We start from the raw sequence: 25,265 nt of genomic DNA, 5'->3' as shown, positions 1-25,265 counted from the left end.
AACAGAGAGAGAGAGAGAGAGAGAGAGAGAGAGAGAGAGAGAGAGAGAGAGAGAGAGAGAGAGAGAGAGAGAGAGAGTGAGGAGGACCACAGGATTTCCCTCTCATAGCTTGTTACAGGAAATAATATAATATTAATATGGAGTAGGTTGAAGATAGGGAATGGTGAAAGTGAAGGATTGTAACGAAATTATTAGGAAGGTGGTTGTGATGATGATGATGATGATGTTGTTGATGCCGGTTTTCTTTTTTTTTTTTTCGATGACTACGTACTATGTTACTAGTGTACATCTATGTGAGTGTGTCTATGTCAATATTGTATTAGTATAAATGTGTAACCACATGACAAATTGCCACTTTTCGAGGACAATAAAAATATATTATTATTATTTTGAGCACATTTAGGGAATATTGTGCCATATGAAGGCTCAAGTTCTTTACAAAATATATTATATGACCATCCTCATGTCCAATATTTATTTGTGACGCCGCTGAGTAGGAGTAGGAGTGACCTTTCAAAATTCAACTCCGCAAGGTTTAGTAATACCGACATACGGGGTGGCCTTGCCTCAAGGGGTGACTTTGCATCTACAGATTTGGACAAATTTGATTATATTTAGCATTTTGACAGTTATTTCTTTTGATTAAAACGCAATTCCTCTCAAAAGGGAAATAACTACAACAAGTTGAGAATACTCAAAATGCTCCAAATCAGCTGAGGCAAAATCTGACGGTACTGAAAAGTTTGCTGATGATTCAGAAGAAAAAAGAGAGGGAGGGAGAGAGAGAGAGAGAGAGAGAGAGAGAGAGAGAGAGAGAGAGAGAGAGAGAGAGAGAGAGAGAGAGAGAGAGAGAGAGAGAGAGAGATTATTTTCTCATTATTATCACAAAATTCTTACAGTGAATATAGTCGTTCCTACGTGTACAGTGTTGCAGGTCCGATAACGGAGAGCAATTATGGGCTTATTTTGATCTTGTTGAAATGGAATATAGAGTTTTTCCATTACAATAAAGAGGTCATAACAATTAGTTTGAGTAATCAGAATTGCAAATACATAAGTACACGGTAAGTCAAAACTTAAAAAAAAAATATTTAAAATTAGAAACTGTATTGAATTTATAATGGACAAAAAACACACACAAACACAAAAGAAGGAAAAAACGACATACAAAAACAAGCAAGCAGTTTTTAAGTACCAACACATTAGTCTTAAATATGATAAAATAATGTGTCAAAATTTTATTACAGGAACGTTTGGAAAAAAAAAATTCAAACCATAATATTAATTACATTTACAATCACGATTTAAATCTTTTACTGTTAGTTTTCACATTAACTATTTACTTTTACACTACACTCAAAATAAATTACTTGTTTCTTGTAACACACATCATTCCATTAATCCATCAAATGAGACTGAATTTGAAAGAAGTAACTTGACACAACATGAATCAGTGATTACATCTATTGGCGCAAACCAAAAACTGCAAGTGTTGTTTTCATTATCCTTTCTTGTTTACATTGTATGTTCCATAGATTTGAAGTTGACACAAAAGATGCCAGTTGAAATTATATTTATATATGTGCACAGCAATACTTCCCCACGCTTACTGCTTTCATAACGCAGATCAAATAATAATCTTTCTCATCTTTAACTGCACATTATCAAACAACCAGGGGAAATAATATTTATAGTTAGCAAAGGGAACTCAATTCCTTTCGAACTTTGGAATATGAATAGAAATATAAACAGGTTTTGTCAAACTTTTCCTTCATTTGACAGTCTTTTATTCTTTTCTCTTCTCAAACGGATCTGACCAAACTTTCATACCTGTAAAAATATAACAATGAAAAAAAAAATAAAAAAATAATTAAACAAAATACACTTTTGATAGAAATAATTCAATGATTGGAAAAATACATTAGGTGGGACCATGGTCATTAAGGATGGGAGTTTCCCAGAAAGCTTTGGTGAAACCATTGTTGAAGAAAGCGGGACTTGACAGTGATAATTTTTTAAACTGTAGGCCCGTTTCGAATCTACCATTCATTTCCAAAATTCTAGAAAAGATTGTTCTAAGACAACTTTCATGTCATGTGAAACATAATAACCTTGACGAATGCTATCAATCGGCCTACTGGCAAAATCATAGCACAGAAACTGCATTGATGAGAATCACAAAAGACTTGCTGTATGTCATTGATCAAGGAAAAACCACCATCCTTAGTCTTCTCGATCTTTCGGTGGCCTTTGACACCATCGACCATGCTATACTACTTCGAAGACTACAAGTTCCTTTCGGCATATCGGGCACTGCTCTAAACTGGTTTTATCATATCTCACTCAAAGAACTCGATTAGTTTAAATTGGAAAAGTAACTTCTTCAGGGCGTGATCTTCATTTTGGTGTACCTCAGGGATCCGTTTTAGGTCCAGTCCTTTTCGTGCTTTACACTTCCCCTGTTGTGAGAATTTTAGAGCAACATTCTCTTGCTTACCATGTACGCTGATGATACCCAGATGTATAGCATGTGTTTGCAATCCGATATTGTTTCAAAGTTCACTGTTTATGAACAATGCATCAACCATGTGATGAGATGGATGTCTGCAAATAGATTAAAATTAAATGGCGATAAGACCGAAGCCTTATCCATTGCTAGTACCAATAATAAGACAGATCCATCTACACTGGCACTGACAATCAATGATAATGATAAAATACAACTCACATCATTAAAAAATCTCGGTATCACCGTGGAAAGTGATCTGTCTATGAAAAAACATATTAACAATGTGAGAACAAGTGCTATCTGCATTCTAAGAAACATCAGAACAATCAGACCATTAATTAATAGGGAAACCTGCAACAAATTGGTAACATCTTTGAGATTCCTGAAAATGGATTATTGCAATGTACTGATTGTTGGTCTCAAAGGACAAAATAAACTCCAGAAAGTACAGAACATGGCAGCCCGCATTGTTCTGTAGAAAGACAGGAAAACTGCAGCTCCAGAACTAATACGACAGCTGCATTGGATGCCAGAGAACCAGCGCATTAAATATAAATCTTCAACTATTGTATTCAAATGCTTGGAAGGCTCGACACTAACATATCTCTCAATCCTCATTGAACGGTACATCCCACAGCAATCACTTTGATCAACGAACGACCTCAAATTCAAAATACTCCGCTGTCGAGTGAAGGTTGGTTAACGCGCCTTTCAGCATTCTGGTCCAAGGTTCTGGAATTTGCTACTACTTGAGATACGTTCTTCGTCTTCACTTGAGGATTTCAAGCGTCAATTGAAGACATTCTTATTCAGACAGACTTTCTTTTGATTATATGTAGAAATTAGCGTTGTTTGTGTACTGCGTTAGGGCTTGATCTATGTTATGCACCCAGAGCCCATCAGATGAAGGGATGTTTGGCGCACTATAAATCTATATAATTATTTATTATTATCATCATTAAAGCAAGATAAAGCAGAGGGAAAAGTCCATTTCAGTACCCTGATTGATGAGCAGGTGCTGTGATGGTATGCTCAACTATCACATGTTATACTAATACAATTCTCACCTCCAGGCTGAATTTTCTCCACATCTATGCCCTTCCTTCCTTGCTTTTGAACTTCAGCTGCAATGAGGTGGAAATAGTAGTCAAAAACAAATTACTAAATAGTATGACATAATGTGGAAAACTGTACTAGAGAGGTGAGCCGGTGTTACCAATACTTAGCTTCTATACCAGGACAAATCATTCGTTTGGACAGAAAAATAAATAAAAAACTTACCGCTAACCGTCAAAAGCGGTTTAGATTTAAAGATGCATTTGTTTTCTATCAAAAAACATTCGGTACTAGACAATCCTTGATGAATTTCAAAAGTTGTCCTAAATATTTTCATGATTCATTCCTCGCGAAATCGTGTGGGTTTCCGTCTGGTGCCGGTGCCGTGCAAGCAAAACAAAGGTTTTTTAAAAAGTTTATTGAGAAAAAGTACGGAAAAAAGTGTCCCTAGATAGGTATGCAATTTGGTGCATTAGTGCAGTAAAAATTGGTGCGCAAAATTAGTTCGTAGCGGATGCGAGACTGTGTGTGTGTGTGTGTGTGTGAGTGTGTGTGTCTCTTTCTTTTTTTTTTTTTTGGGAGTGCCTACGTACACGGTAACGGGGCATCTAGCCTCAGGATCTGCGTACACGTAAACTGGTTTACCGTTGCAACACAAGCAATAGATGGTCCTCGCTGTCGTGACCGCACGGGCTCGTGTGTGTGTGTGTGTGTGTTATTTTTTAAAAAATCAAAACAATTTTAACCATTAATGGCGAGATTCCATCTTACACTCCCCAAACTCCAGATCTTAGTCTTAATGCTATCATTAAAAGACAAGCTTTGCGATTTATAGTTTAATTGAAGCCCGAGTCGAAATATACTCTTACTACTGCTCTCTTGGTGGAAACGATTTATTCTGCATAAGCAATCTGGAGGAAAAAAAATCAGTGTCACTGTAAAGGGTTAAAATTTCACGAAGTACGCACCGTGAACACCGCTGTAACAATCCTTTGATCTACGTCATCAGGCAACCCATTGTTTCTTTCATCTTTTCCCATTCCCCCTTACTATCCCCCCATCCCCCCGCCCACCTCTCTCTCTCTCCCCTCTCTCTCTCTCTCTCTCTCTCTCTCTCTCTCTCTCTCTCTCTCTCTCTCTCTCTCTCTCTCTCTCTCTCTCTCTTGTCATAGTGTTATCCCTTCCCCTTCCCATCTCAATGTAAAATGAAAACGTTCTGCTGTTTGCAGATACATGTATGATTGTTTTGTTTTCTCTCTCTCTCACTAGGCTAGGATTAAAAACCAAGACATCAGGTAATGGGTGTCTAATGCCAAAGTATAGATTCTCTCTTTGGCCAATTTAGTCACGCATGTGGCAGCCCAGCTATTTATTATGTTCTGCCTATAACACACAATAAGTGGGATTTTGGGGGGTGGGTACGAAAGAACTCAAGGTCATAAGTAACCGTGCACAAGAGCTGTATAGGGAATTGGTTTCTGGGGGTCTTGCAAATACCAAATATTTTATGGAAAGCTCTTTCGAACTCCAAGACGTCTGGTTTGTTTTGCTATCTTGGAACAAACGAAACAGAGATGTCTTGATGTGTGACCTAGTTGTCTGATTTTGTGACCTCGATGTAAGGTTTTGTGACCTAGATGTATCCTTTTGTGTGTGCAAGCCATGCGGGTAAGTACAGCGATAGCTTGCCAGTTGAGGAAAAAAAATGAAGAAGCAGCGTATCCGCATTTGAAAAACAAAACAAAAAAACCTGAAAAAAACAAAACAACTTAACCTTTTAAAGGCGAATATCAATCTTACTTGGACCAAAAATAAAATCTTACCGTTTTCATCAAAAGACAAAAAACAAATTACAATTTAAAAACTTGAGCTTTTATATAGAGCAATATCCACCCAACGTGCTCAAAGTGCTTTTTATCAATATTCTTATTGCTCTTATGGTGGAAACTTTTTTTTTTCTGCGTTAAAAAATAATATAAATGAAGACTATTATTTGAAAACAAAAAAATCAGTGTCACTGGCAAAGGGTTAATTGCAGTACTCCTGCATCCTGTGAGACTCCTACGGCACTTGCTAATCATAAAAAGGGAAATAGCAGCAATCAACAATACTAAGGTGAAAAAAAAAGAAGAAAAAAAAAGGTGGGGGGGGGGGGGGGGGGGGAAGAGCAAACCCAGTAGCAATGCAAACTTTTAGCGGCGAAATTCGATCTTTGACCTAACACCAAATCTTCTATCATCAAAAGACAAGTAACGGCAAAACGATTATAGACAATTGAAGTCCGAGTTGCGATAGTCTGACTGCTCTCTTGGTGGAAACGCTGTATTCCCCGTTAACAATAATAAAGATAAAAGCAAACTATTATCTAAAAGCAAAAAATTAGCTTCGCTGTTAAGGGGTTAAGAACACCTGCAACTGCAAGTATCCTTGAGATGCTCTACGTCACCAAGGTCACCAAGCGACACTTTCGTCGGCATGCACCCCCCCCCCCCCCCCTCCACTCTTTCAAGGTGGTGGTGGCGGCGGATAAAAAAGGCCTTTTTCTCTTTCATTCAATCAACTGGTCTGCTGGTGGACCCTAGGCCTCTCTACAAGTCCAAGAAATAATACTCACTTTTTCTCTGCTCCAACGAAAATATCTACCCCCTACCGGTCTAATTATTTGTAGCAGACGTCAAATTTCTCAAAACGGTCACGTGACACTGTAAAAACAACACAGGAAGTCCATGAAAGCTTATTTACGGCATTCCTTTGAACCGTGTAAACAACAAAATATCGTTTTCATTCGACTCAACGGGTCAGATTGGCCGGTATTTTTTTACGAACTAAAGTTCTGAAAAATCAAAATGTTTCTTAGAAAGTTGAAAGATGCTAGTTTTTGAAACAGAGGTAGGTTTTTAAAAAAAATCTTTATATTTTACGTGAATGCATGCTCAAGGCGAGTTGGACGTGCAGCGGAGGTTGGTAGGCCAAAGGCCCACCTCTCTATGATATGTTGCAAAGATCTTCATTCGTATATATATTCACATGAATTTGAGGGAGAGAAATGCCTGTATCAATGAAAAAAAAATGAATCTATTCAAACTATTGCGCAAAGTTTTATTGAAAAACCTGCAAAACAAATAAAAATAGCTAGCCTGCGTCTAGATATGTGATAAATAAGTACTAGAGAGGTGGGCCTTTGGCCTACCAACCTCCGCTGCACGTCCAACTCGCCTTGAGCATGCATTCACGTAAAATATAAAGATTTTTTTTAAAAACCTACCTCTGTTTCAAAAACTAGCATCTTTCAACTTTCTAAGAAACATTTTGATTTTTCAGAACTTGAGTTCGTTAAAAAAATACCGGCCAATCTGACCCGTTGAGTCGAATGAAAACGAAATTTTGTTGTTAACACGGTTCAAAGGAAATGCCGTAAATAAGCTTTCATGGACTTCCTGTGTTGTTTTTATAGTGTCACGTGACCGTTTTGAGAAATTTGTCGTCTGCTACAAATAATTAGACCGGTAGGGGTAGATATTTTCGTTGGAGCAGAGAAAAAGTGAGTATTATTTCTTGGACTTGTAGAGAGGCCTAGGGTCCACCAGCAGACCAGTTGATTGAAGGAAAGAGAAAAAGGCCTTTTTTATCCGCCGCCACCACCACCTTGAAAGAGTGGAGGGGGGGGGGGGGGTGCATGCCGACGAGAGGGAGACGTGTCGATTGGTGACCTTGGTGACGTAGAGCATCTCAAGGATGCTGGCAGTTGCAGTTGCAGGTGTTCTTAACCCCTTAACAGCGAAGCTAATTTTTTGCTTTTAGATAATAGTTTGCTTTTATCTTTATTATTGTTAACGGGGAATACAGCGTTTCCACCAAGAGAGTAGTCAGACTATCGCAACTCGGACTTCAATTGTCTATAATAGTTTTGCCGTTACTTGTTTTTTGATGATAGAAGATTTGGTGTAAGGTCGAAGATCGAATTTCGCCGCTAAAAGGTTGCATTGCTACTGGGTTTGCTCCCCCCCCCCCCCCCCCCCACCCACTTTTTTTTCACCTTAATATTGTTGATTGCTGCTATTTCCTTTTTTATGATTAGCAAGTGCCGTAGGAGTCTCACAGGATGCAGGAGTACTGCAATTAACCCTTTGCCAGTGACACTGATTTTTTTGTTTTTCAAATAATAGTCTTCATTTATATTATTTTTTAACGCAGAAAAAAAACGTTTCCACCATAAGAGCAGTAAGAATATTGATAAAAAGCGCTTTGAGCACGTTGGGTGGATATTGCTCTATATAAAAGCTCAAGTTTTTAAATTGTAATTTGTTTTTTGTCTTTTGATGAAAACGGTAAGATTTTATTTTTGGTCCAAGTAAGATTGATATTCGCCTTTAAAAGGTTAAGTTGTTTTGTTTTTTCAGTTTTTTTGTTTTGTTTTTCAAATGCGGATATGTTGCTTCTTCCTTTTTTTCCTCAACTGGCAAGCTATCGCTGTACTTACCCGCATGGCTTGCACTAACAAAAGGATACATCTAGGTCACAATACCTTACATCGAGGTCACAAAATCAGACAACTAGGTCACACCTCAAGACATCTCTGTTTCGTTTGTTCCAAGATAGCAAAACAAACCAGACGTCTTGGAGTTCGAAAGAGCTTTCCATAAAATATTTGGTATTTGCAAGACCCCCAGAAACCAATTCCCTATACAGCTCTTGTGCACGGTTACTTATGACCTTGAGTTCTTTCGTACCCACCCCCAGAATCCCACTTATTGTGTGTTATAGGCAGAACATAATAAATAGCTGGGCTGCCACATACGTGACTAAATTGGCCAAAGAGAGAATCTATACTTTGGCATTAGACACCCATTACCTGATGTCTTGGTTTTTAATCCTAGCCTAGTGAGAGAGAGAAAACAAAACAATCATACATGTATCTGCAAACAGCAGAACGTTTTCATTTTACATTGAGATGGGAAGGGGGAGGGATAACACTATGACAAGAGAGAGAGAGAGAGAGAGAGAGAGAGAGAGAGAGAGAGAGAGAGAGAGAGAAGAGAGAGAGAGAGAGAGAGAGAGAGAGAGAGAGGTGGGATGGGGGGATAGTAAGGGGGAATGGGAAAAGATGAAAGAAACAATGGGTTGCCTGATGACGTAGATCAAAGGATTGTTACAGCGGTGTTCACGGTGCGTACTTCGTGAACTTTTAACCTTTTACAGTGACACTGATTTTTTCTCTCCAGATTGCTTATGCAGAATAAATCGTTTCCACCAAGAGAACAGTAGTAAGAGTATATTTCGACTCGGGCTTCAATTAAACTATAAATCGCAAAGCTTGTCTTTTAATGATAACATTAAGATTAAGATCTGGAGTTTGGGGAGTGTAAGATGGAATCTCGCCATTAATGGTTAAAATTGTTTTGATTAAAAAAAAAAAAATTCACACACACACACACACACACACACACGAGCGCGCGCGGTCACGACAGCGAGGACCATCACTGACAGAATGTTGCAACGGTAAACCGGTTTACGTGTACATAGATCCTGAGGCTAGATGCCCCGTTACCGTGTACGTAGGCACTCCCAAAAAAAAAGGAAGAAAGAAAGAGACACACACACACATACTCACACACACACACACACATACACACCACACACACACACAGTCTCGCATCCTCTACGAACTAATTTTGCGCACCAATTTTTACTGCACTTATGCACCAAATTGCATACCTATCTAGGGACACTTTTTTCCGTATCTTTTTCTCAATAAACTTTTTTAAAAACCTTTGTTTTGCGCGGCAGGCGGCAGGCACTAGGGGGCACCAACCATTGAATCAGACGAAAAACACACACGATTTAGCGAGGAATGAATCATGAAAATATTTAGGATATAATTTCAAACACAACTTTTGATATTCATCAAGGATTGTCTAGTACCGAATGTTTTTTGATAGAAAACAAATGTATCTTCAAATCTAAACTGCTTTTGACGGTAAGCGGTAAGTTTTTTTTTATTTATTTTTCTGTCCAAACGAATGATTTGTCCTGGTATAGAAGCTAAAGGCTAAGGGTAACACCGGCGCAGCTCTCTATACTATATGTTTTTCGTGTTTTGTTTTTTTTGGTGGGGGGAAGAGGGGCTCGGAAACACACACGAAAAAACTAAATATCGTTATAAAAGATGCCAATAATCATTTTTCTTTATTGGCAGACATGCCTGACAGTCTGATAAATGACGACAGCCAACACTATTGTGTTGACTGACTGAACTGAGAAACTGAAAACTTACCCCAAGAACCAGGATTGAGATAGGGAGCAATAATGATTGGGTAAGATGCCAAAGCAATTCCGCCGACTAGGGCACCAATAACTGCAATATTTTTCAAATTTTGAGACATTTTTGTCTTTTAAAAATCCACGATAACAAAACGGTGGGTACAGCGACTTGCCTGTTGATATTGGCTTCGAATGTTGTTTGAAGTGTCAAGATAAGGGCAAACATCGATATCGAAAGTGGAAGTAGTGGAAGTAAAATTCAATCGCACTTCTTTTTTGAAGTTATTGATAATTATGTCCCCTTTTAGTAGCAACGGGTACTTCCAACAGCGCAAATTTAGCTAATAAATTTGTTTATTTTACAACATAACTCTAGGGAAAAATTTTTAACTAGCTTGATACGGCATAATCTAACACTTGTAAAGGCCTTTCAAAGACGGGGTTAAAGTGACAAAACAAAAATTATGATGAAGTTTCAGCTGAAGTTATCTGTGTATAATCATGATGTCATGGGTTTCTTAAAAATAAATGCGCACTAATTAGTTTCTATTGCCAACCGCAAATTTGTATTTTATTTGAATGATACAGTTTCAAACTGTATTCAAAACTATAGTTGGGTGTGAAATGTCATAATTTTATAAAATGGAATAAATGAAGGCTTATAACACATCACACTATTTCGTTCATACGTACTACTTTCATTGTTTTGATTAGTGAAGAGGCTCTCCAGTTATTGATCTTTTTTATCAATGACAACTTGACCATCATAATGTGTAGGTTACTAAAATTGTGGATATAATATGTAATGATCTTGTGATCAGATATAACCGTCATATTGAGCATTTTCTAGAGATTATACAGATAACACAGAACTAAGGAGTTAAGGTGAGTAGCAATCGAGTTGAGAGAGATAGAGACGTTTGATATTGATAGACAATTGATGAATTGATCGAGTCTGGGCCAGAGGCATGTTCGTATGACAAGTGAAAGTGGTTGAAATGGCCACCTCTTGAGTATAACAATAATGCATAAAGCGGTGAACATGTAATCGCTCCTTTTTAAGCACATCGTTGTAGAGGTTTGTTTCCAAAATTCCAGTCTCGGAGAAAAAAAAGGTAGGGACCCGATCTCAGACTCATGCTGACACGTCTGCCCTGCCCGTTGTGTTGGATACGAGTCTTAAAAAAGTAAGTTACTTAGGCTCACTATCTCTCTAGATATCAATATCACACCTAGTTATCACTAATAATAAATAATTTGGGTCTTGGAAATATGGCTTCCCCCCCCCCCCCCCCCCCCCTCTTTACAAATCCATTCAGAATTGAACAAAAATCTCGCGGTTATCTATAGGCTACTGACAAGGGAGACCTTCCGAAAGCTCCTCGTGCTAAGGGAAGCAACTCAAATATTCCCTCAACTAACCCTAAGGAAAAATAAAACCAAGTGCCTTTTACTATTCCTAATAGGAAAAACCAACACCATTACAAACCTAGGACTGATTTCAATACTTCGCAAAACAAAATGGCGAGAGAAAACCAAAGCAATGGTCGTATTATGAAATTCAATCTATCAAGGTTTGTTCTAGACTTTTTAAAATGCTACTATATATTATTGACAAATTGAATAAATAAACGCATGAAAGATCCAGAGTGAAAATACAAATTGAAAGAACTGCTAGTTGGAGGAGCTTTTGGAAGGTCTCCCCTGAGTAGAACCCATTATGTACAGCACAGTACGGCCCCTTAGTACAGTATAAGGCAGGCATTAAATATTGCTCTGTTAGAGGGAATCTAATTATTATAATAATGATAAAACATGGTAATGTATACTGATGAAAATGATAAATAAGCTGCTATTTACAGTCAAAATAGCTTGGAAGGTTATTTTCACCGTACAGTGATAATATTGTGGTAGGCTATTTTCACCATGCAATGATATGTTGGTAGGCAATTTTCACTGTACGGTGACAATGGTGTGGTAGACCATGTTCACCATACGGTGATATCTGGGTAGGCAATTGTCACCGTATGTTGTTACTATCTTGATAGGTATAATTTTACCTAGCTATGTTGCAGTACTTCATACAAAATATCGTCTCAAAAATCGAAATGTTGAAATTTTTTTTCAGAATTTTTGTGTATCTCCACCCCACCTCCTTCTATTAAATTTCAGCTCATGAACTGTGCTGGTGAAAATTCACCAAAAGGGAAATTAAAAAAATAAAAAGATGGGGGGGGGGGGGGGTGAGTGGAAGAGAAAGAAAAGGCACCCAAAAGGTATAGAAGTGCTAAGGAAATAATAGAACCATGTACGTATGTCACCGTCAGAATGGTCACTGACGATTTTACTAATTCTTGCGTATTTTTCTTCTTTGTTTATGAGTGATATACTGGTAGTAGGGCTAGGGTCTCAATGGACAATAATAATAGTGCTGGTGGTAGGGACTAGATGGATAACTGCACTGTTGGTAAGGACTCAGTGGGTAGTACTACCACCCACTGAGTCCTTACAACCAATGCAATTATGCTATATTATACTACTAGTAGCGCTAGTGGTAGGGACTCAATGGATAATAGTGCTTCTGATTGGCTGATACATACGGTGAATATAGCCTCATTTACTATTTTTACTGTACAGTGATAATAGCTTGGGGGACATTACAGTTCAGTCCGAAATGATAATGACATATTAATGAAAAAAAAAAATGAAGAAGATGAATGTAACACAGTAAGAAGATGAATGATGATAAATAAACAAATCAATAAATAAGCTTTGAAAAAAAAAGGAAATTTTAAAAAATAATAATATTTTAAAAAAAAAACAGATAATAAGAAGTTTAAAAAATTAGTATTAAAATAAAAAAGTTGGTCCATGTTGGGATTTGAACCCAGGACCTTCCAATTAAAAGTCAAGCAACAAGCACTATCACTATCACACCTAACTCACAAACCGATTATATATCTGTGTTATTTGGTGTCCTTAACATGAGAATGACACTGAAATCTGTCACAAATCAACATATTTTTTTTTCAAAGTGACTATTTCTCCAAACGCTCAGGGATATAAACTTGAACTCTATTTCACCAAACAGTTTCTGGTTTCCGTTCTCGAAATTCATTTGGTCACCTATTTGCGAGAGTTCAGCACCATCTTTTATCATTCTGCCAGTTCTACGAAGACTGGGAGGAAGCACATTCTACAGCTAGATAATAACCACCACCCCCATCCCCCCCCCCCCCCCCAAAAAAAAAGTAAAATAATTTTTTAAACAAAGAGAAAATTGTAGAATGAGCCTCTTTCCCCGACTTCTTGAGGTCACGGGTTCAACATAGACAAATGCTGCTAAGGTCGTGGATTCGAGCCCCCATCGCTGCCGCGGCCTTTATTCTCTGTTGTCTTCTGGCACTTTCCTACTCACTTCAGTTCTTGTTATTATCAACATAAGTGCCTGCTCCATTCACTTTTCTGAATTAAATATTTACCCCAAATACCGGAGCATACTCAATGTCTCAATCGTTTCTATGTTACATGTTTGTGTTGAGAATATTGGCTATTAAGCTTAAATGCTGGCCAATTAACTTCGCAGCGTTTGTGTGTGTTAAACCCGTGACCTCAAAAAGTCGGGGAGAGAGGCTCTAGTTAGACAAAGGTTTGAAGCGACTTTTTTGAGGGTCGTGGATAGCTCATATGGTAGAGTCACGATCTCCCCGGCCAGGCGGAGTTGTCGTACCGGTAAAGTGGCGGGTTTGAGCCCCCATTGCCTCCTCAAACTTCATTTCTTGTTAATATCAACATTAGTGCCTGCTCCATTCACTTTCATTCATACTTTTGGAAATTCGCATTTTTTATATATAGTAATGTATTTTCCCAACCAAAAAGAGCTTCAAAACAAAGCACTTGATATGGGGAATCACCGGTCGCAATCGGGTGTTTTGCCATGATTGGGGTTGGAGATCAGTGGTCGCAATCTGGTGTTCTGTCAAACAATGGGTTGATTGATTATCTAAGAACACAGCAATAGTATTTGTGAATAGTATTTGTGATGCTTTTTTTCTTCTTCTTCTTCTTCTTCTTCTTCTTCATATTCTTCTTCTTCTTCTTCATCTTCTTCTTCTTCTTATTATTATTATTATTATTATTATTGTTATTATAATCATATTATAAACATTTACTGCCACCTGTCATGCAGGTAAACTGTTAACCCACACAGCCATCCATGTGCAGATAAACCGTGTATTGACTTACGCCACCAACCGCGGTGCAGATAAATGTCACTATGCCTTTTACATTTTTATGCAGAAAAAATTGTTCAACTATAAATTTTAATTTGGGAGTCAGATTATATCGTTATGGGATTTGTAGGAGTGACTTTTAAACAGGACTAGATGATGGTGAGCGTGAGAGATGAAATATGAGGACATTCACCACTGGGTGTGAATCATGGACATAAAAAAAAGGATCTTAAACAAAGTGGGCATGGACATCTTTTTATTTGTTAAAATACGATGACTCCTGCCATGCGCAGAGCCATTTCCATTTTAATGGAGTACTGGTCTAAATCACAAGTGTTTACCTTAGATACCTCTTAAATCTCTATAAAATACTCTCTGAAGTCTTTGTGATTTTTGCAATCATAAGAGTTGCTACAATATGAATCTTTATCTCGATGATAATGGCTTTAGGCTTATAAAATTCACACTACTTTTTCCCTTATCAATGCTTAATTAGTTTAAAACTAGATTTTAAAATTCCTATGGAACGATGGACCCTTTTACTGCAGACTTTTAAGCGTCAATTTTTAAAGTTTCATTTCAAGCTGTTATGTATGATATGTATGATTTTTCCAATTAATAATTGTCACGAAAAATATTTTTTTGGTTTCGAAATAACATAAAAGTATTTATTTTATAGCAAATATAAACAAGCTGTTTACGATGAACAGGTCCAAAGTTTCTTCCGTCTTTTTTTTACACACTAGTTGGGCGATATCAGAAATTTTCGATATCAAAATAAGATAAGATATAGCAGCGATACAGATATATTAACAAGAAATAATGATGATCACTTCCCTTGTTTGATCTTATCTATGGAAACTGCTATCATTTGCAGCTCGATTATTGCATTTATAAAAGCAACATGTATGAAGCATGGTGGTTTTGTAAATATAAGTCAATAACTCCATTAGAAATATCTGCTGAAAAAGTCGATTACTTTTGAATCGAGGCGAGGGAAAATAGCAAAAGATAGCGCCTCGCTTAACTAATCATCAGACAAGAAGAGTGTATTGATAGTGTGGATCTGCCTATTTATCAAATGAAAAGAGCCACTTCTGGTATGACACAGCCGATCAGATCGACCCAGGGGAAATGCCTCTTCGTTGGCAGTCTAGTCATATGTCTGTGGTATGAACCCAGTGCCCCGCCCACTCAACCCCTCTCTCTCTCTCTCTCTCTCTCTCTCTCTCTCTCTCTCTCTCTCTCTTCCTCTCTCTCTCTCTCTCTCTCTCTCTCTCTCTCTCTCTCTCTCTCTCTCTCTCTCTCTCTTCTCTCTCTCTCTCTCTCTCTCCCCTCTCTCTCTCTCTCTCTCTCTCTCTCTCTCTCTCTCTCTCTCTCCTCTCTCCTCTCTCTCTCTCTCTCTCTCTGTTCTTCTTCGTCTCTACTCTCATCCTCTCTCTCTTCTCTCTCATCTCTCTCTTCTCATCTCTCTCATCTCTCTCTCTCTCATCTCCTCTCATCTTCTCTCTCATCTCTCTCTTCTCTCTCCATTCTGTCTTCCGCCTTCTCATCTCTCTCTCTCGTCATCTCTCTTCTCCCTCTCTCATCTCTCTCTTCTCTTCTCTCTCTCGTCCTCCTCTCTCTCATCTCCTCTCTCTCTCTCTCTCTCTCTCTCTCTCTCTCTCTCTCTCTCTCTCTCTCTCTCTCTCTCTCTCTCTCTCTCTCTCTCTCTCTCTCTCTCTCTCTCTCTCTCTCCCGGACACACATAAGTAAGTGACTGCCATGTAGTTGTTTTAATCATCATCATCTTCAGCAGTAGCAGCAGTGATCCCTGTAGTGGTAAGGTGACCCTGAATTTATCAAGACTTTGAAGAAAGCTCTTTGCTAATGAACAAAACATTAGGGGTTGTAAATGAATCTGTTTTTTGTTTTTTTGTTGATTGTTTATATTTAAGATTAACAGACCAAAAAGTAGTCCGTATATAATATTTTTTTAAAATATAATAAGAATGTTTTAAGATTACTCACTAAGACTAAGACAGAAAAAATAACAGCAGAGATGGAAAGTTTTCACGTGTACATCCTTGGTTAATCAAAACAGTTGTGAAAGATTAGAGGAGTATAATATGGACATTCAAGGTCTCGTGGAAATTATTTAATGAGAGGAAAAGGCTTAGGCATTAGCATTACCTGATAGGAAATGATGCAAGTTCTTATTATAGACTTCAAAATGCTAGACGAGCTTGCAAAAATGTAAGCAAAAGAAATAAGAAGTAAATATGATACATGATACTTAGGGCTGAGAATCTTCCGCCTAAATGGTGGTTCGTCTCCGCCCATCATCATCACAATTCCACCTTTTTCATTTTTTTTCTATTGATAAAAATGACTCACCACAACCACTACATCAACATCCCTACGAACACTACTATTACAACACCACGACATCGTCATCCCTACTGCCACCATTACTACAACCACCCCCACATCACCATCCCTGCCTCCACCACTACTACTATAGCCGTTACCGTATCATCATCCTTACCACCATCACTACTACAACAACTACCACATCATCATCCCTATTACAACTATTACTACAACCACCGCATTATCGAACCCACCACCACCACTACTACAACTACCACCACATCATCACTCATGCCACCAACACCACTACTACAACTACCATCACATCATCATGCTTACCACCACCACCACTACTACAACCGCCACCACATCATCATCCCTACCACCACCACTATTACTACAACCACTACTACATCGCCATCCCTACCACCACCACTACTACAACCACCACCACATCAGAATTGTGCGGCTAGGTTAGTCCTGGGAAAATCTCATTACGATGATACACATGACATGCTTCGAATCCTCCACTGGCTGCAAGTCCGGGCTAGAATTGAATATAAAATAGCCCTTATCTGCTTTGGTGTATTTGAGTCTTCTGTCCCTCTTTACATTCAACACTTACTCCAACCATACGTACCTCTGAGAAAACACATCTTTTCAGGAAATATCTACTTAATTGAATTTTAAATGTATTGTATGTGACATTTATATTGATGATGTATTGATGCCCTTTAATGCTCTTAATTGCTTTGATACCTTGGTTGAATGTTGTTGTTTTTTTGTTTGTTTGTTTTTTGTTTTGTTTTTTAAAGCGCTATGAGGTTTCGACGAAAGGCGCTATATAAATATGCTTATTATTATTATTATTATTATTATTATTATTATTATTATTATTATTATTATTATTATTATTATTATTATTATTATTATTATTATCCCTACCACCACAACTACTACTACAACCACCACCAACTTATTATTCCAACCACCACCACTGCTACAACCACCACATCATCATACCTACCACCACCACTACTTCTACAATCACCACATCGTCATACCTACCACCACCACCATTGCTACTACCAACCACCACATCATCATCCCTATGACGATCATAATTACAACCACCACCACATCATCATCGCTATCACCACAACTACTATCAAGGTTGTCAATTTTCGGCATATTTACGGAATTCAGTGTGTTATAAACCCTCAGAGTATTTTCCAATCGCTGCTAAATGGAAAAAAGTAAGCATATTAATGTCATTTTACTGGTTAAGCACTCAGAACGGGGTTGGTCTATGTGTTTGCGTAAAAGTTCAGTAAATTTTTGCCTCCTTAATTGACAACCCTGTACTACAACCACACAACACCATCCCTACCACCACACTACTACAACCCACACCACATTATCATCCCTACCACCACCACTGCTACAACCCTGACGTCATCATCCCTAACACCACCACTACTACAACTACAACTGCATCATCTCCCACCTCTACTACAACAACCGCCCCGCATCATAATCAAGTGCTGCAACTGCCACACCTCCGCTATATCATCATCATCATCATCATCACTACCACCGCTCTTGTAACCACCGCCCCGCATCATCATTATCGTCATCTTCATCATCATCACCAAAGCTACTTTTGATTTTTACATTTTATATAACACAAGTCAGTCTTGGATCTTTATTTATTTATTTATTTATGAGAGAGAGAGAGAGAGAGAGAGAGAGAGAGAGAGAGAGAGAGAGAGAGAGAGAGTGAGAGTGTGTGTGTGTGTGTGTGTGTGTGTGCAGAAATTCATGATTCAGTTTATAATTCCTGCGTGTCGTGTCTGAAATTCACGTCAGTCAATCATTAAATTGGCGTTTCTGCTTTACTTTATGGAATACCTCTTTTATGCCTTCCTCCATCAGCTGACTGCCATTCCTTGTCATGTGTATGGTGAGCATTAATCCAAATCTTTTCCCCCTGACATTTACTCTTTGCTGAACGGCCAAATGGGGCTTTTCGCATATATAATATTATGATGTTCTTCCACGATGAATACTTTAGAAATGTGAAGCCAGCCTCTCTCGTGGTGCTCTACAGAGCTGATTTTAAAACAGCCATGTTGTTCTCGCCATTGGGTCTTCTTTTTTTTCTTTCTTTTATTATTATTATTTTTCAAATGCCGCAACGTGATGAATTCTTGATCATAAAATGATTTGAAAGGTCTTCAGATAATACCCTGGTCGAAAGAATCGATATAAATTAGACTAGCCTTTCTTCCTTGTCACTTGGAGTAGTGTGAGAATTCCGTAATCCATTGCTCCATAACACGTCTGTTGATACAATGCATGGCGGAATGTCCTTTTATTGGGATTGTTGTTGATGTCGCAATACAATACAATCGTCAAGGTCTTGCTTCACGATCTAAGTAATTAAATAATTTCAAAGCAATGCTTTTCAATGTCAATGTCACTCTATTATTATTGCATTTCAAATCCATTGCCGGAGACTTAAGAATTAAAAGTTGGAATGTCAAATAAACAAACAAAAATACTATTTTTATGAATGAATAGGTGTATGAGAAATATAACAATAATCGTGATTTGTGTTCACAAAAAGTTATTTAACCCTCTCCTTACCAACTATAGGAAAATCGTCACATTCGTTACGATTCAAACAGCACTATTATCATTCAGATTTCTTTTGTAAATCACACAATTTAAAGAAAAACGTTTTATTATAGCTAGAAAAACATGACACTGTGTTGTAGAGTTCATTTTGCTGATCAATATTATGCATAGAATATGTTTGTTTCATCTCTGTTCAAGAAAAACATATTTTTGTGTTGGGTGGGTGTGAAATTTTAGGGAAAATTCTGAAAATGGTCGGTAAGGAAAGGGTTAACATTGAGGCAACGATCATGTCTGTATATTACGTGGAATCTTTTGTCCCCGTTACAGTTTGAGTATCTGAAATATATCACTTGATCTTTTATCATTATCAATGGATATTAAATTCGGAGTGAAAAAATTATTTGACCGTGGGCATAATATGTAATAGCCATGCAAAAATTCACTGTAATACAGCAAACAGTTTTAAAGAGAAACGCCTAATTTGGATATGAATGGACTATTATGATGGTGACGATGGTGGTGATAATAATAATAATAATACTTTCCGCATCATTCTTTTCGCCACTGTTAAGAAAGGCGGATAATGGAGTCATTGGAAAAGGCTCTTAATTCACATTCTCTGACCGTATACCCAAGTGTAAAATGAGTGCCTGGTCATGAGTAGCGTTGTCTATGTCGAAAGAAGAAGTGTAATATCGCCTGAGAGACGTCATCATGTCTCGTCCTACATGTTAAGTGTTGCTGTTGGCTAGGGACTCCTTGTAAAGCGCCTTGAACATGTTTACTGGGTATTGCGCTATATAAATGCTCAAGTAAGTTATTTCGTTTTAATGTTGACTTAATCAAAAACCTTACACTATCACACCTACTCAAATGCTTTAAACTTTTTTTAAAATTATGATGAAATAGGCCCCTATATCTTTTTCATGTAGAACAATTTTGTGTGAACTTCTTTTTGGTCCTTTTTAGTGTAACACTTCTTGGTGTTCATAAATTAGGAGAATCGATTGAAGAGAGTATAAAGACCCTCTGTTTTTAATAAAATCTTGTCCGTCAAAAGTATTTTTTCTTGACCATCTTGTACCATCATCTATTCAGATTTTCAAATGACAGGAGTGAGAGTAATTTTTACAGTAAAGACATATTTTCAGATTTTTTGGGGAAAATACACAATATCTATTGTTTATTCCTTTTCACTACATATTTTATTAATGAAATTGTCATGATAGTATGTGTGGGTGGGGGGGGGGGGGGGGTGAATTTAGCTGAGACAAATGTTAATAATTCAGTTTGCTTTGCCCCTGACCTTGTGGGATGACAGGGGTTAACTCATTCATCACTTCGAAAACAGGGTCAAATTGCTGAGCCACGGACTTGTGGCAGGCCACCGGGTCAGGTTTTTGAGAACGATAGAAAGGTGTCCGGCCAGTTCTCCTGGTTTGACGTTGGTGTCGTTTGTAGTTCGATCATACTACGTATTCTTGCATTTAATTGTTTGTTAACTGAAGATTCTTTTTTTAATTATTTGTACACACGTTTCATATGGGAGTGTCTGGTGAAATGTACAGACTTGTCTTCTTCGTTCCCGAAAATATTTCACAACGTATCCCGCGTGCGGAATCCGTGATTTGTTAGCTGTTTCTTTTTTTAACATACTATCAAATTACTGTGGTGTTGTTTGTAATTCCAACGTTTCCCTTCAATGCGCGGCTATTATGTATGCATTCAGGCAATTTGTGAGTGAGTAAATTTTATCCCGTTTTTACTATGACAAATAAAATATAAAATAAACAAAATTCACTTTATTCATCTCTTAGGGGAAATTTGTCTCTAGGCTCTATTCCAAGGGAAGACAGGAATACCCCAGGAGTCAGCCGCAGTGCAGCGCCACAAATTAAGCTAGGGCGAGATGACTTGCTCAAGGCTACACAATGCAGCGGCGGGTGATCGAACTCGCTACCTTTCGGGTACGAAGCAAAGACCGTACCGCTAAGCCACGCTGCCCCCAAGAAACGTCCTTTTTTTTTGGGGGGGGGGGGGGGGGCAGGGAATCGACCCGAGGCGGGATTGTTGAGAAGGGCGTTTTAACACAAGGATACTTTAATAATGCGGCCTGTGCATTGTGCCAGTAAATGAGTTGAGGATCAATAAAACTGACACCTTTCTACGTCCATTATGGGTAGTGCTTTTCTGGTATTATTTGTTTAGATGGTTTATTTTGGATTGGATTGTCGTTGGGACAATAGAAAATACGCGCATACATACATACATACATACATACATACATACATACATACATACATACATACATACATACATACATACATACATACATACATACATACATACATACATACATACATACATACATACATACATACATACATACACAGCAATATAAATGGTACAGTAAGGTTAAGTTAGTAATGGGGTATATTTTCTAAATTAGAGACCAATTGATTATTCTCACCCATTTTCGTAGAACTTTTTTTTTTAGGGGCAACATGTCTAATTCCCCTTCAAAGGTTACCGTGGATCACTGACATTTCAGTAACTTGAGTGTAGTTTGAGACCCACGGTCTTACTACATTTCCTATATGAATGATTAGCCCATTGTTGGTGTTAGTACAACTTGACGTGGCATGACTAATCTTTTTCCATGTCTTTTTTTTCCTGGGGCAAAACATTTGTGTGTGTATTACGTAATGTTGTTGGAGTCACAACGCATTCAAATTTCGATTCGATGTGATTGAATCTTGTGTTGGGTTCATTGTCAGGCACGATAGCTACATTCAAAAAAATGTTAGTATAGTGTTGTTCTTTCGAACCTATTCTCTTGAAGTAGTCGGCCGTCACTGACTATCAGAATATCTGTAGACTGTGTGGTCTAGTGGTATGACACTCGCTTTCGGATCGGAAGGTCATGGGTTCGAGCCTTACTCGGTGCATTATTGAGTCCTTGGAAAAGGCTCTTTACTCACATTCTCTCACCGCACTCAGGTGTAAAATGAGCACCTGACCATTAACAGCGTTGTTTCTGTCAGAAAAAAAATGTAATATCGCCTAACAGGCGTCATGTCCCGTCCTACATGTGAAGTGTTGCTGTTGTCCAGGGGCCCCTTGTAAAGCGGTTTGAGCACGTTTATTGCACTATATAAAAGCTCAATTCTTTTTTTTTAAAGAAAGATATAAAAACAAGCTTTGGACCTGCTTTGCTGAACCATCTATTTCACTAGCTACAGATAATAAACATTTTTAATTGGCTGCTTTGAAGTACAGCTGCATCTGTACATTTTATGACGGGCGAGACGCTGTGGGACGGATATTCATTGAAGTGATCTACGCTTTGATTTTATGACTTTTAATTTGCCTGTCAATGTCCTGTCAGTATTTTACTCGCTGTGCAATCTAAGCAACATATTATATGTATTGTGTTTCTTTATTTTCTATCTCAGAGTAACATGATTGTCGCTAGGATTCAATTCCTAGAGGGTGTACGTAGTGTTAATTTAAGGCTGGTTAATTGAAACTTTTTAAACGGATCCTGTAGACCGATCGTCGGATTCCATTTCGAAGCGTCGAATAATTTTTGTTATTATTATTATTATTATTATTATTATTATTATTATTATTATTATTATTATTATTATTATTATTATTATTATTATTATTATCGTGGAATGTCTAGATGACCATATCTTATGATGTCGTGGCGGAAGGGCATTATTATTATTATTATTATTATTATTGTTATTATTATTATTATTATTATTATTATTATTATTATTATTATTATTATTATTATTATTATTATTATTATTATTATTATTATTATTATTATTATTATTATTATTATTTTAGTTGCTTTGTCTATCCAACTGTCACCGCTAAGTCTAAAAATATATACACTATTGCAGAAAGTATTCACCGATAGAGAGATCAATATCCTGTCCAAAAGAGTTGCGTACCAAGATACTGAAACCCGCCAAGACGACCGTTTAAAATAGGAAATCAATTGAACTGAATAGCATTTTTTAATTATTTTTTTTTAGAAAGCATATTTATATTATGCCGTATATATCGCTTATTGTTTTCACTTTATGACATATCGTTTTTTTAAAAAAAATATTGAATCACGCTTTGGGGGTTTTTTTCAAGGAAGTTTATTTCTTTATATTGAATGTCCTGCTGTTTGCATTTTATAAACATACTTTTTGTTTTTAGATTTTAATAATACAAGGGTGGGGTTGTTTTACATTAAGCATCTTATGACACAACTCTCTCTCTCTCTCTCTCTCTCTCTCTCTCTCTCTTTCTCTCTCTCTCTCCCTCTCTCTCTCTCTCTCTCTCTCTCTCTCTCTCTCTCTCTCTCTCTCTCTCTCCCTCTCTCTATCTATATATTCCATGTGAAGTGGATCGATTCTATCGTTCGCTCCTTATTTATTATGCTAAACAAAGTGGGGTGGGGGTGTTCATTGATTTGTCTTCCACTTTCACCTTACAGGAAAATAGTCTGGAAATACACTTCCGATAAGACACTGGATTAGCTAATGCAGTGCGCCAACACAAAGACTGCTTAATGTACATCCGCCTCCACTTTCTTAATTACGTGTATACAACGGGGCTTTTCTTTTTACCATTAAGTCTGTTGCATTGATCTTCTGTTTCAGTTCACTTTCTTGCTTTTTTCCCCTGTGCTCCCCCCTTAAGATTATATTATTCAGATTGAGTAGCAGATACCACAAAACAAACATCGCACATCGCTCGATCTTTCGTTCTTGATTTTTAATTAAAGTGACCATTGTTGGAGTAGCAGCAGCCTTTTGTTTTGTTTTCGTTTTTGTTTTTTGTTTGTTTCTTTTTGGTGGGGGGGGGTGTTTGTTTTTAGGTTTTTTCCCCGGGTGATTGCGGGAAATGCAGAAGCTCCGACCCTTCCGCTTTTTGCGGAATCATTCCGCATTCAAGGCAAGCATTCCGCTTTTCAGTTTTTCAATGGAGGACATTTTTTTTAAAAATCTCTAGTAAAAAAAAAATGTGAGTTATGGTTTATTTTGTCATCATCCCCAATGGTCAATCAACATTTTGTTTGACTTATTAGTCCCTTTAAAGTGTGTGCAGTTGATGTCAATGATATAATATTATATTTTAGGGAAGGGGGGGGGGTGGGCGAAGTATTATTATTATGTTGACTCCAATTATATGTGAGGTCAATGACCTAGGTAATATTATATGTTGGCTCCAATCGGTAGTATTATTGAGTACAATCGGCTTCTTTCCCTATTTAATTTTAACCCTGTGTATGTATGTGTGTGTGTGTGGGGGGGGGGGGGGGGGGTCCCGTCAAGGTTAAATCCATCCATTCATTGCTGTGCTCTAAGGTTGCCAGGGCCTGTGTCCTCTATTATTATTTGAGCCCCTTTTTAGTAGACTTTCGAAAAATCTTAGTCCTAATTTCTTGCTCTTTTTTTTTTTTTTTTTCACAGCTGCCATGGGCCAGACTCTCTCTGAGCCAGTGACTACAAAGTTTTCTTCCAAACATGAGAACAGTTTCGTCAAAGTAGGCTCATCATGTATGCAGGGATGGAGAATAAGTATCCTTATTACCTGACTGCTGGGCGGGTTGCAGGGAGGTGTCTCCCCCACATTGGTCGCAATTCTTGCTGTCTCTTCTTTGCTCCTTTATCTGACATGGCGGTTGTTGCAAAAATAAATCCCAAATTTTGCAAGCTAAAAACAGCAAAATTTGCAAAAATTTGCGATTTATTTTCCTGAAAACCCATAATTGTTTCATGAAAGAGAAAGGTATTTGTTTGTTTTTAAGGGTTTCAAGGCGCTTGCAAACAAATGTAAGGTCATATCAGCGCCAGTAAAAAGGACGAACATGAGATAGTAAAAAAAAAAACTACTCTTGATTAATTATCTTTCACGTTCTACACGAGCTATCAAATTAAAAGAAAAAAAAAATTTTGCCTTTAAAAAAAAAAAAATATTATTGTTTTTTTTTTGTTTCGAATATTTGCAAAAATTTGCATAAAATTGCAGAATTTGCGGCCGCAATGCAAAAAAAACCCGGCCATGCCAGCTTTATCTGTCGTCCCCTTACACGAATATTTTTAGCCTGTTCCAGTACACTCATAGCCCAACACTGTCCTAAAATTACATCGCAATCAAAGGGACCGAGATCGATCCCGGGTGCAGTCGAGATTTTTTTC

At 37.6% G+C, this 25,265-nt stretch overlaps 2 protein-coding genes across 3 annotated transcripts in view; one reads left to right on the top strand and one right to left on the bottom strand.

Annotated features, from left to right (window-relative positions):
- Positions 1-1,213: 1,213 nt before the first annotated feature.
- On the bottom strand, positions 1,214-10,254 carry LOC144971575 (small integral membrane protein 20-like). Of its 2 annotated transcripts, XR_013645157.1 has the most exons (4): positions 9,840-10,254; positions 3,577-3,633; positions 2,498-2,604; positions 1,214-1,830 (listed from the first exon to the last, which is right to left on the bottom strand). XR_013645157.1 is itself a non-coding variant. In XM_078912618.1 (3 exons), exons 1-3 carry the CDS (start codon positions 9,946-9,948, stop codon positions 1,787-1,789), a joined length of 210 nt encoding a protein of 69 aa, XP_078768744.1. In that variant the 5' UTR covers positions 9,949-10,084; the 3' UTR covers positions 1,214-1,786. The 2 variants fall into 2 exon arrangements, 1 of the variants encoding a protein (XP_078768744.1); XM_078912618.1 differs by lacking the exon at positions 2,498-2,604 and having other exon boundaries at positions 9,840-10,084.
- Positions 10,255-10,485: 231 nt separating this feature from the next.
- The window catches only part of LOC144971574 (putative protein phosphatase 2C T23F11.1), a 28,047-nt gene continuing 13,267 nt past the window's right edge, over positions 10,486-25,265 (top strand). Inside the window, exons 1-2 of the mRNA XM_078912617.1 lie at positions 10,486-10,711; positions 24,537-24,644. Of these exons, the coding sequence (XP_078768743.1) occupies positions 24,542-24,644 (103 nt within the window). The 5' untranslated portion in view covers positions 10,486-10,711; positions 24,537-24,541. The remainder of the gene's footprint in view (positions 10,712-24,536; positions 24,645-25,265) is intronic.

Source organism: Berghia stephanieae, chromosome 4 (assembly GCF_034508935.2).
Source record: "Berghia stephanieae isolate SIO BIC M18660-M18661 chromosome 4, UCSD_Bste_1.3, whole genome shotgun sequence".
Taxonomy (NCBI): domain Eukaryota; kingdom Metazoa; phylum Mollusca; class Gastropoda; order Nudibranchia; family Aeolidiidae; genus Berghia; species Berghia stephanieae.
The sequence above is the reverse complement of the archived record's forward strand: the minus strand, read 5'-3'. Positions and strand labels throughout refer to the sequence as shown.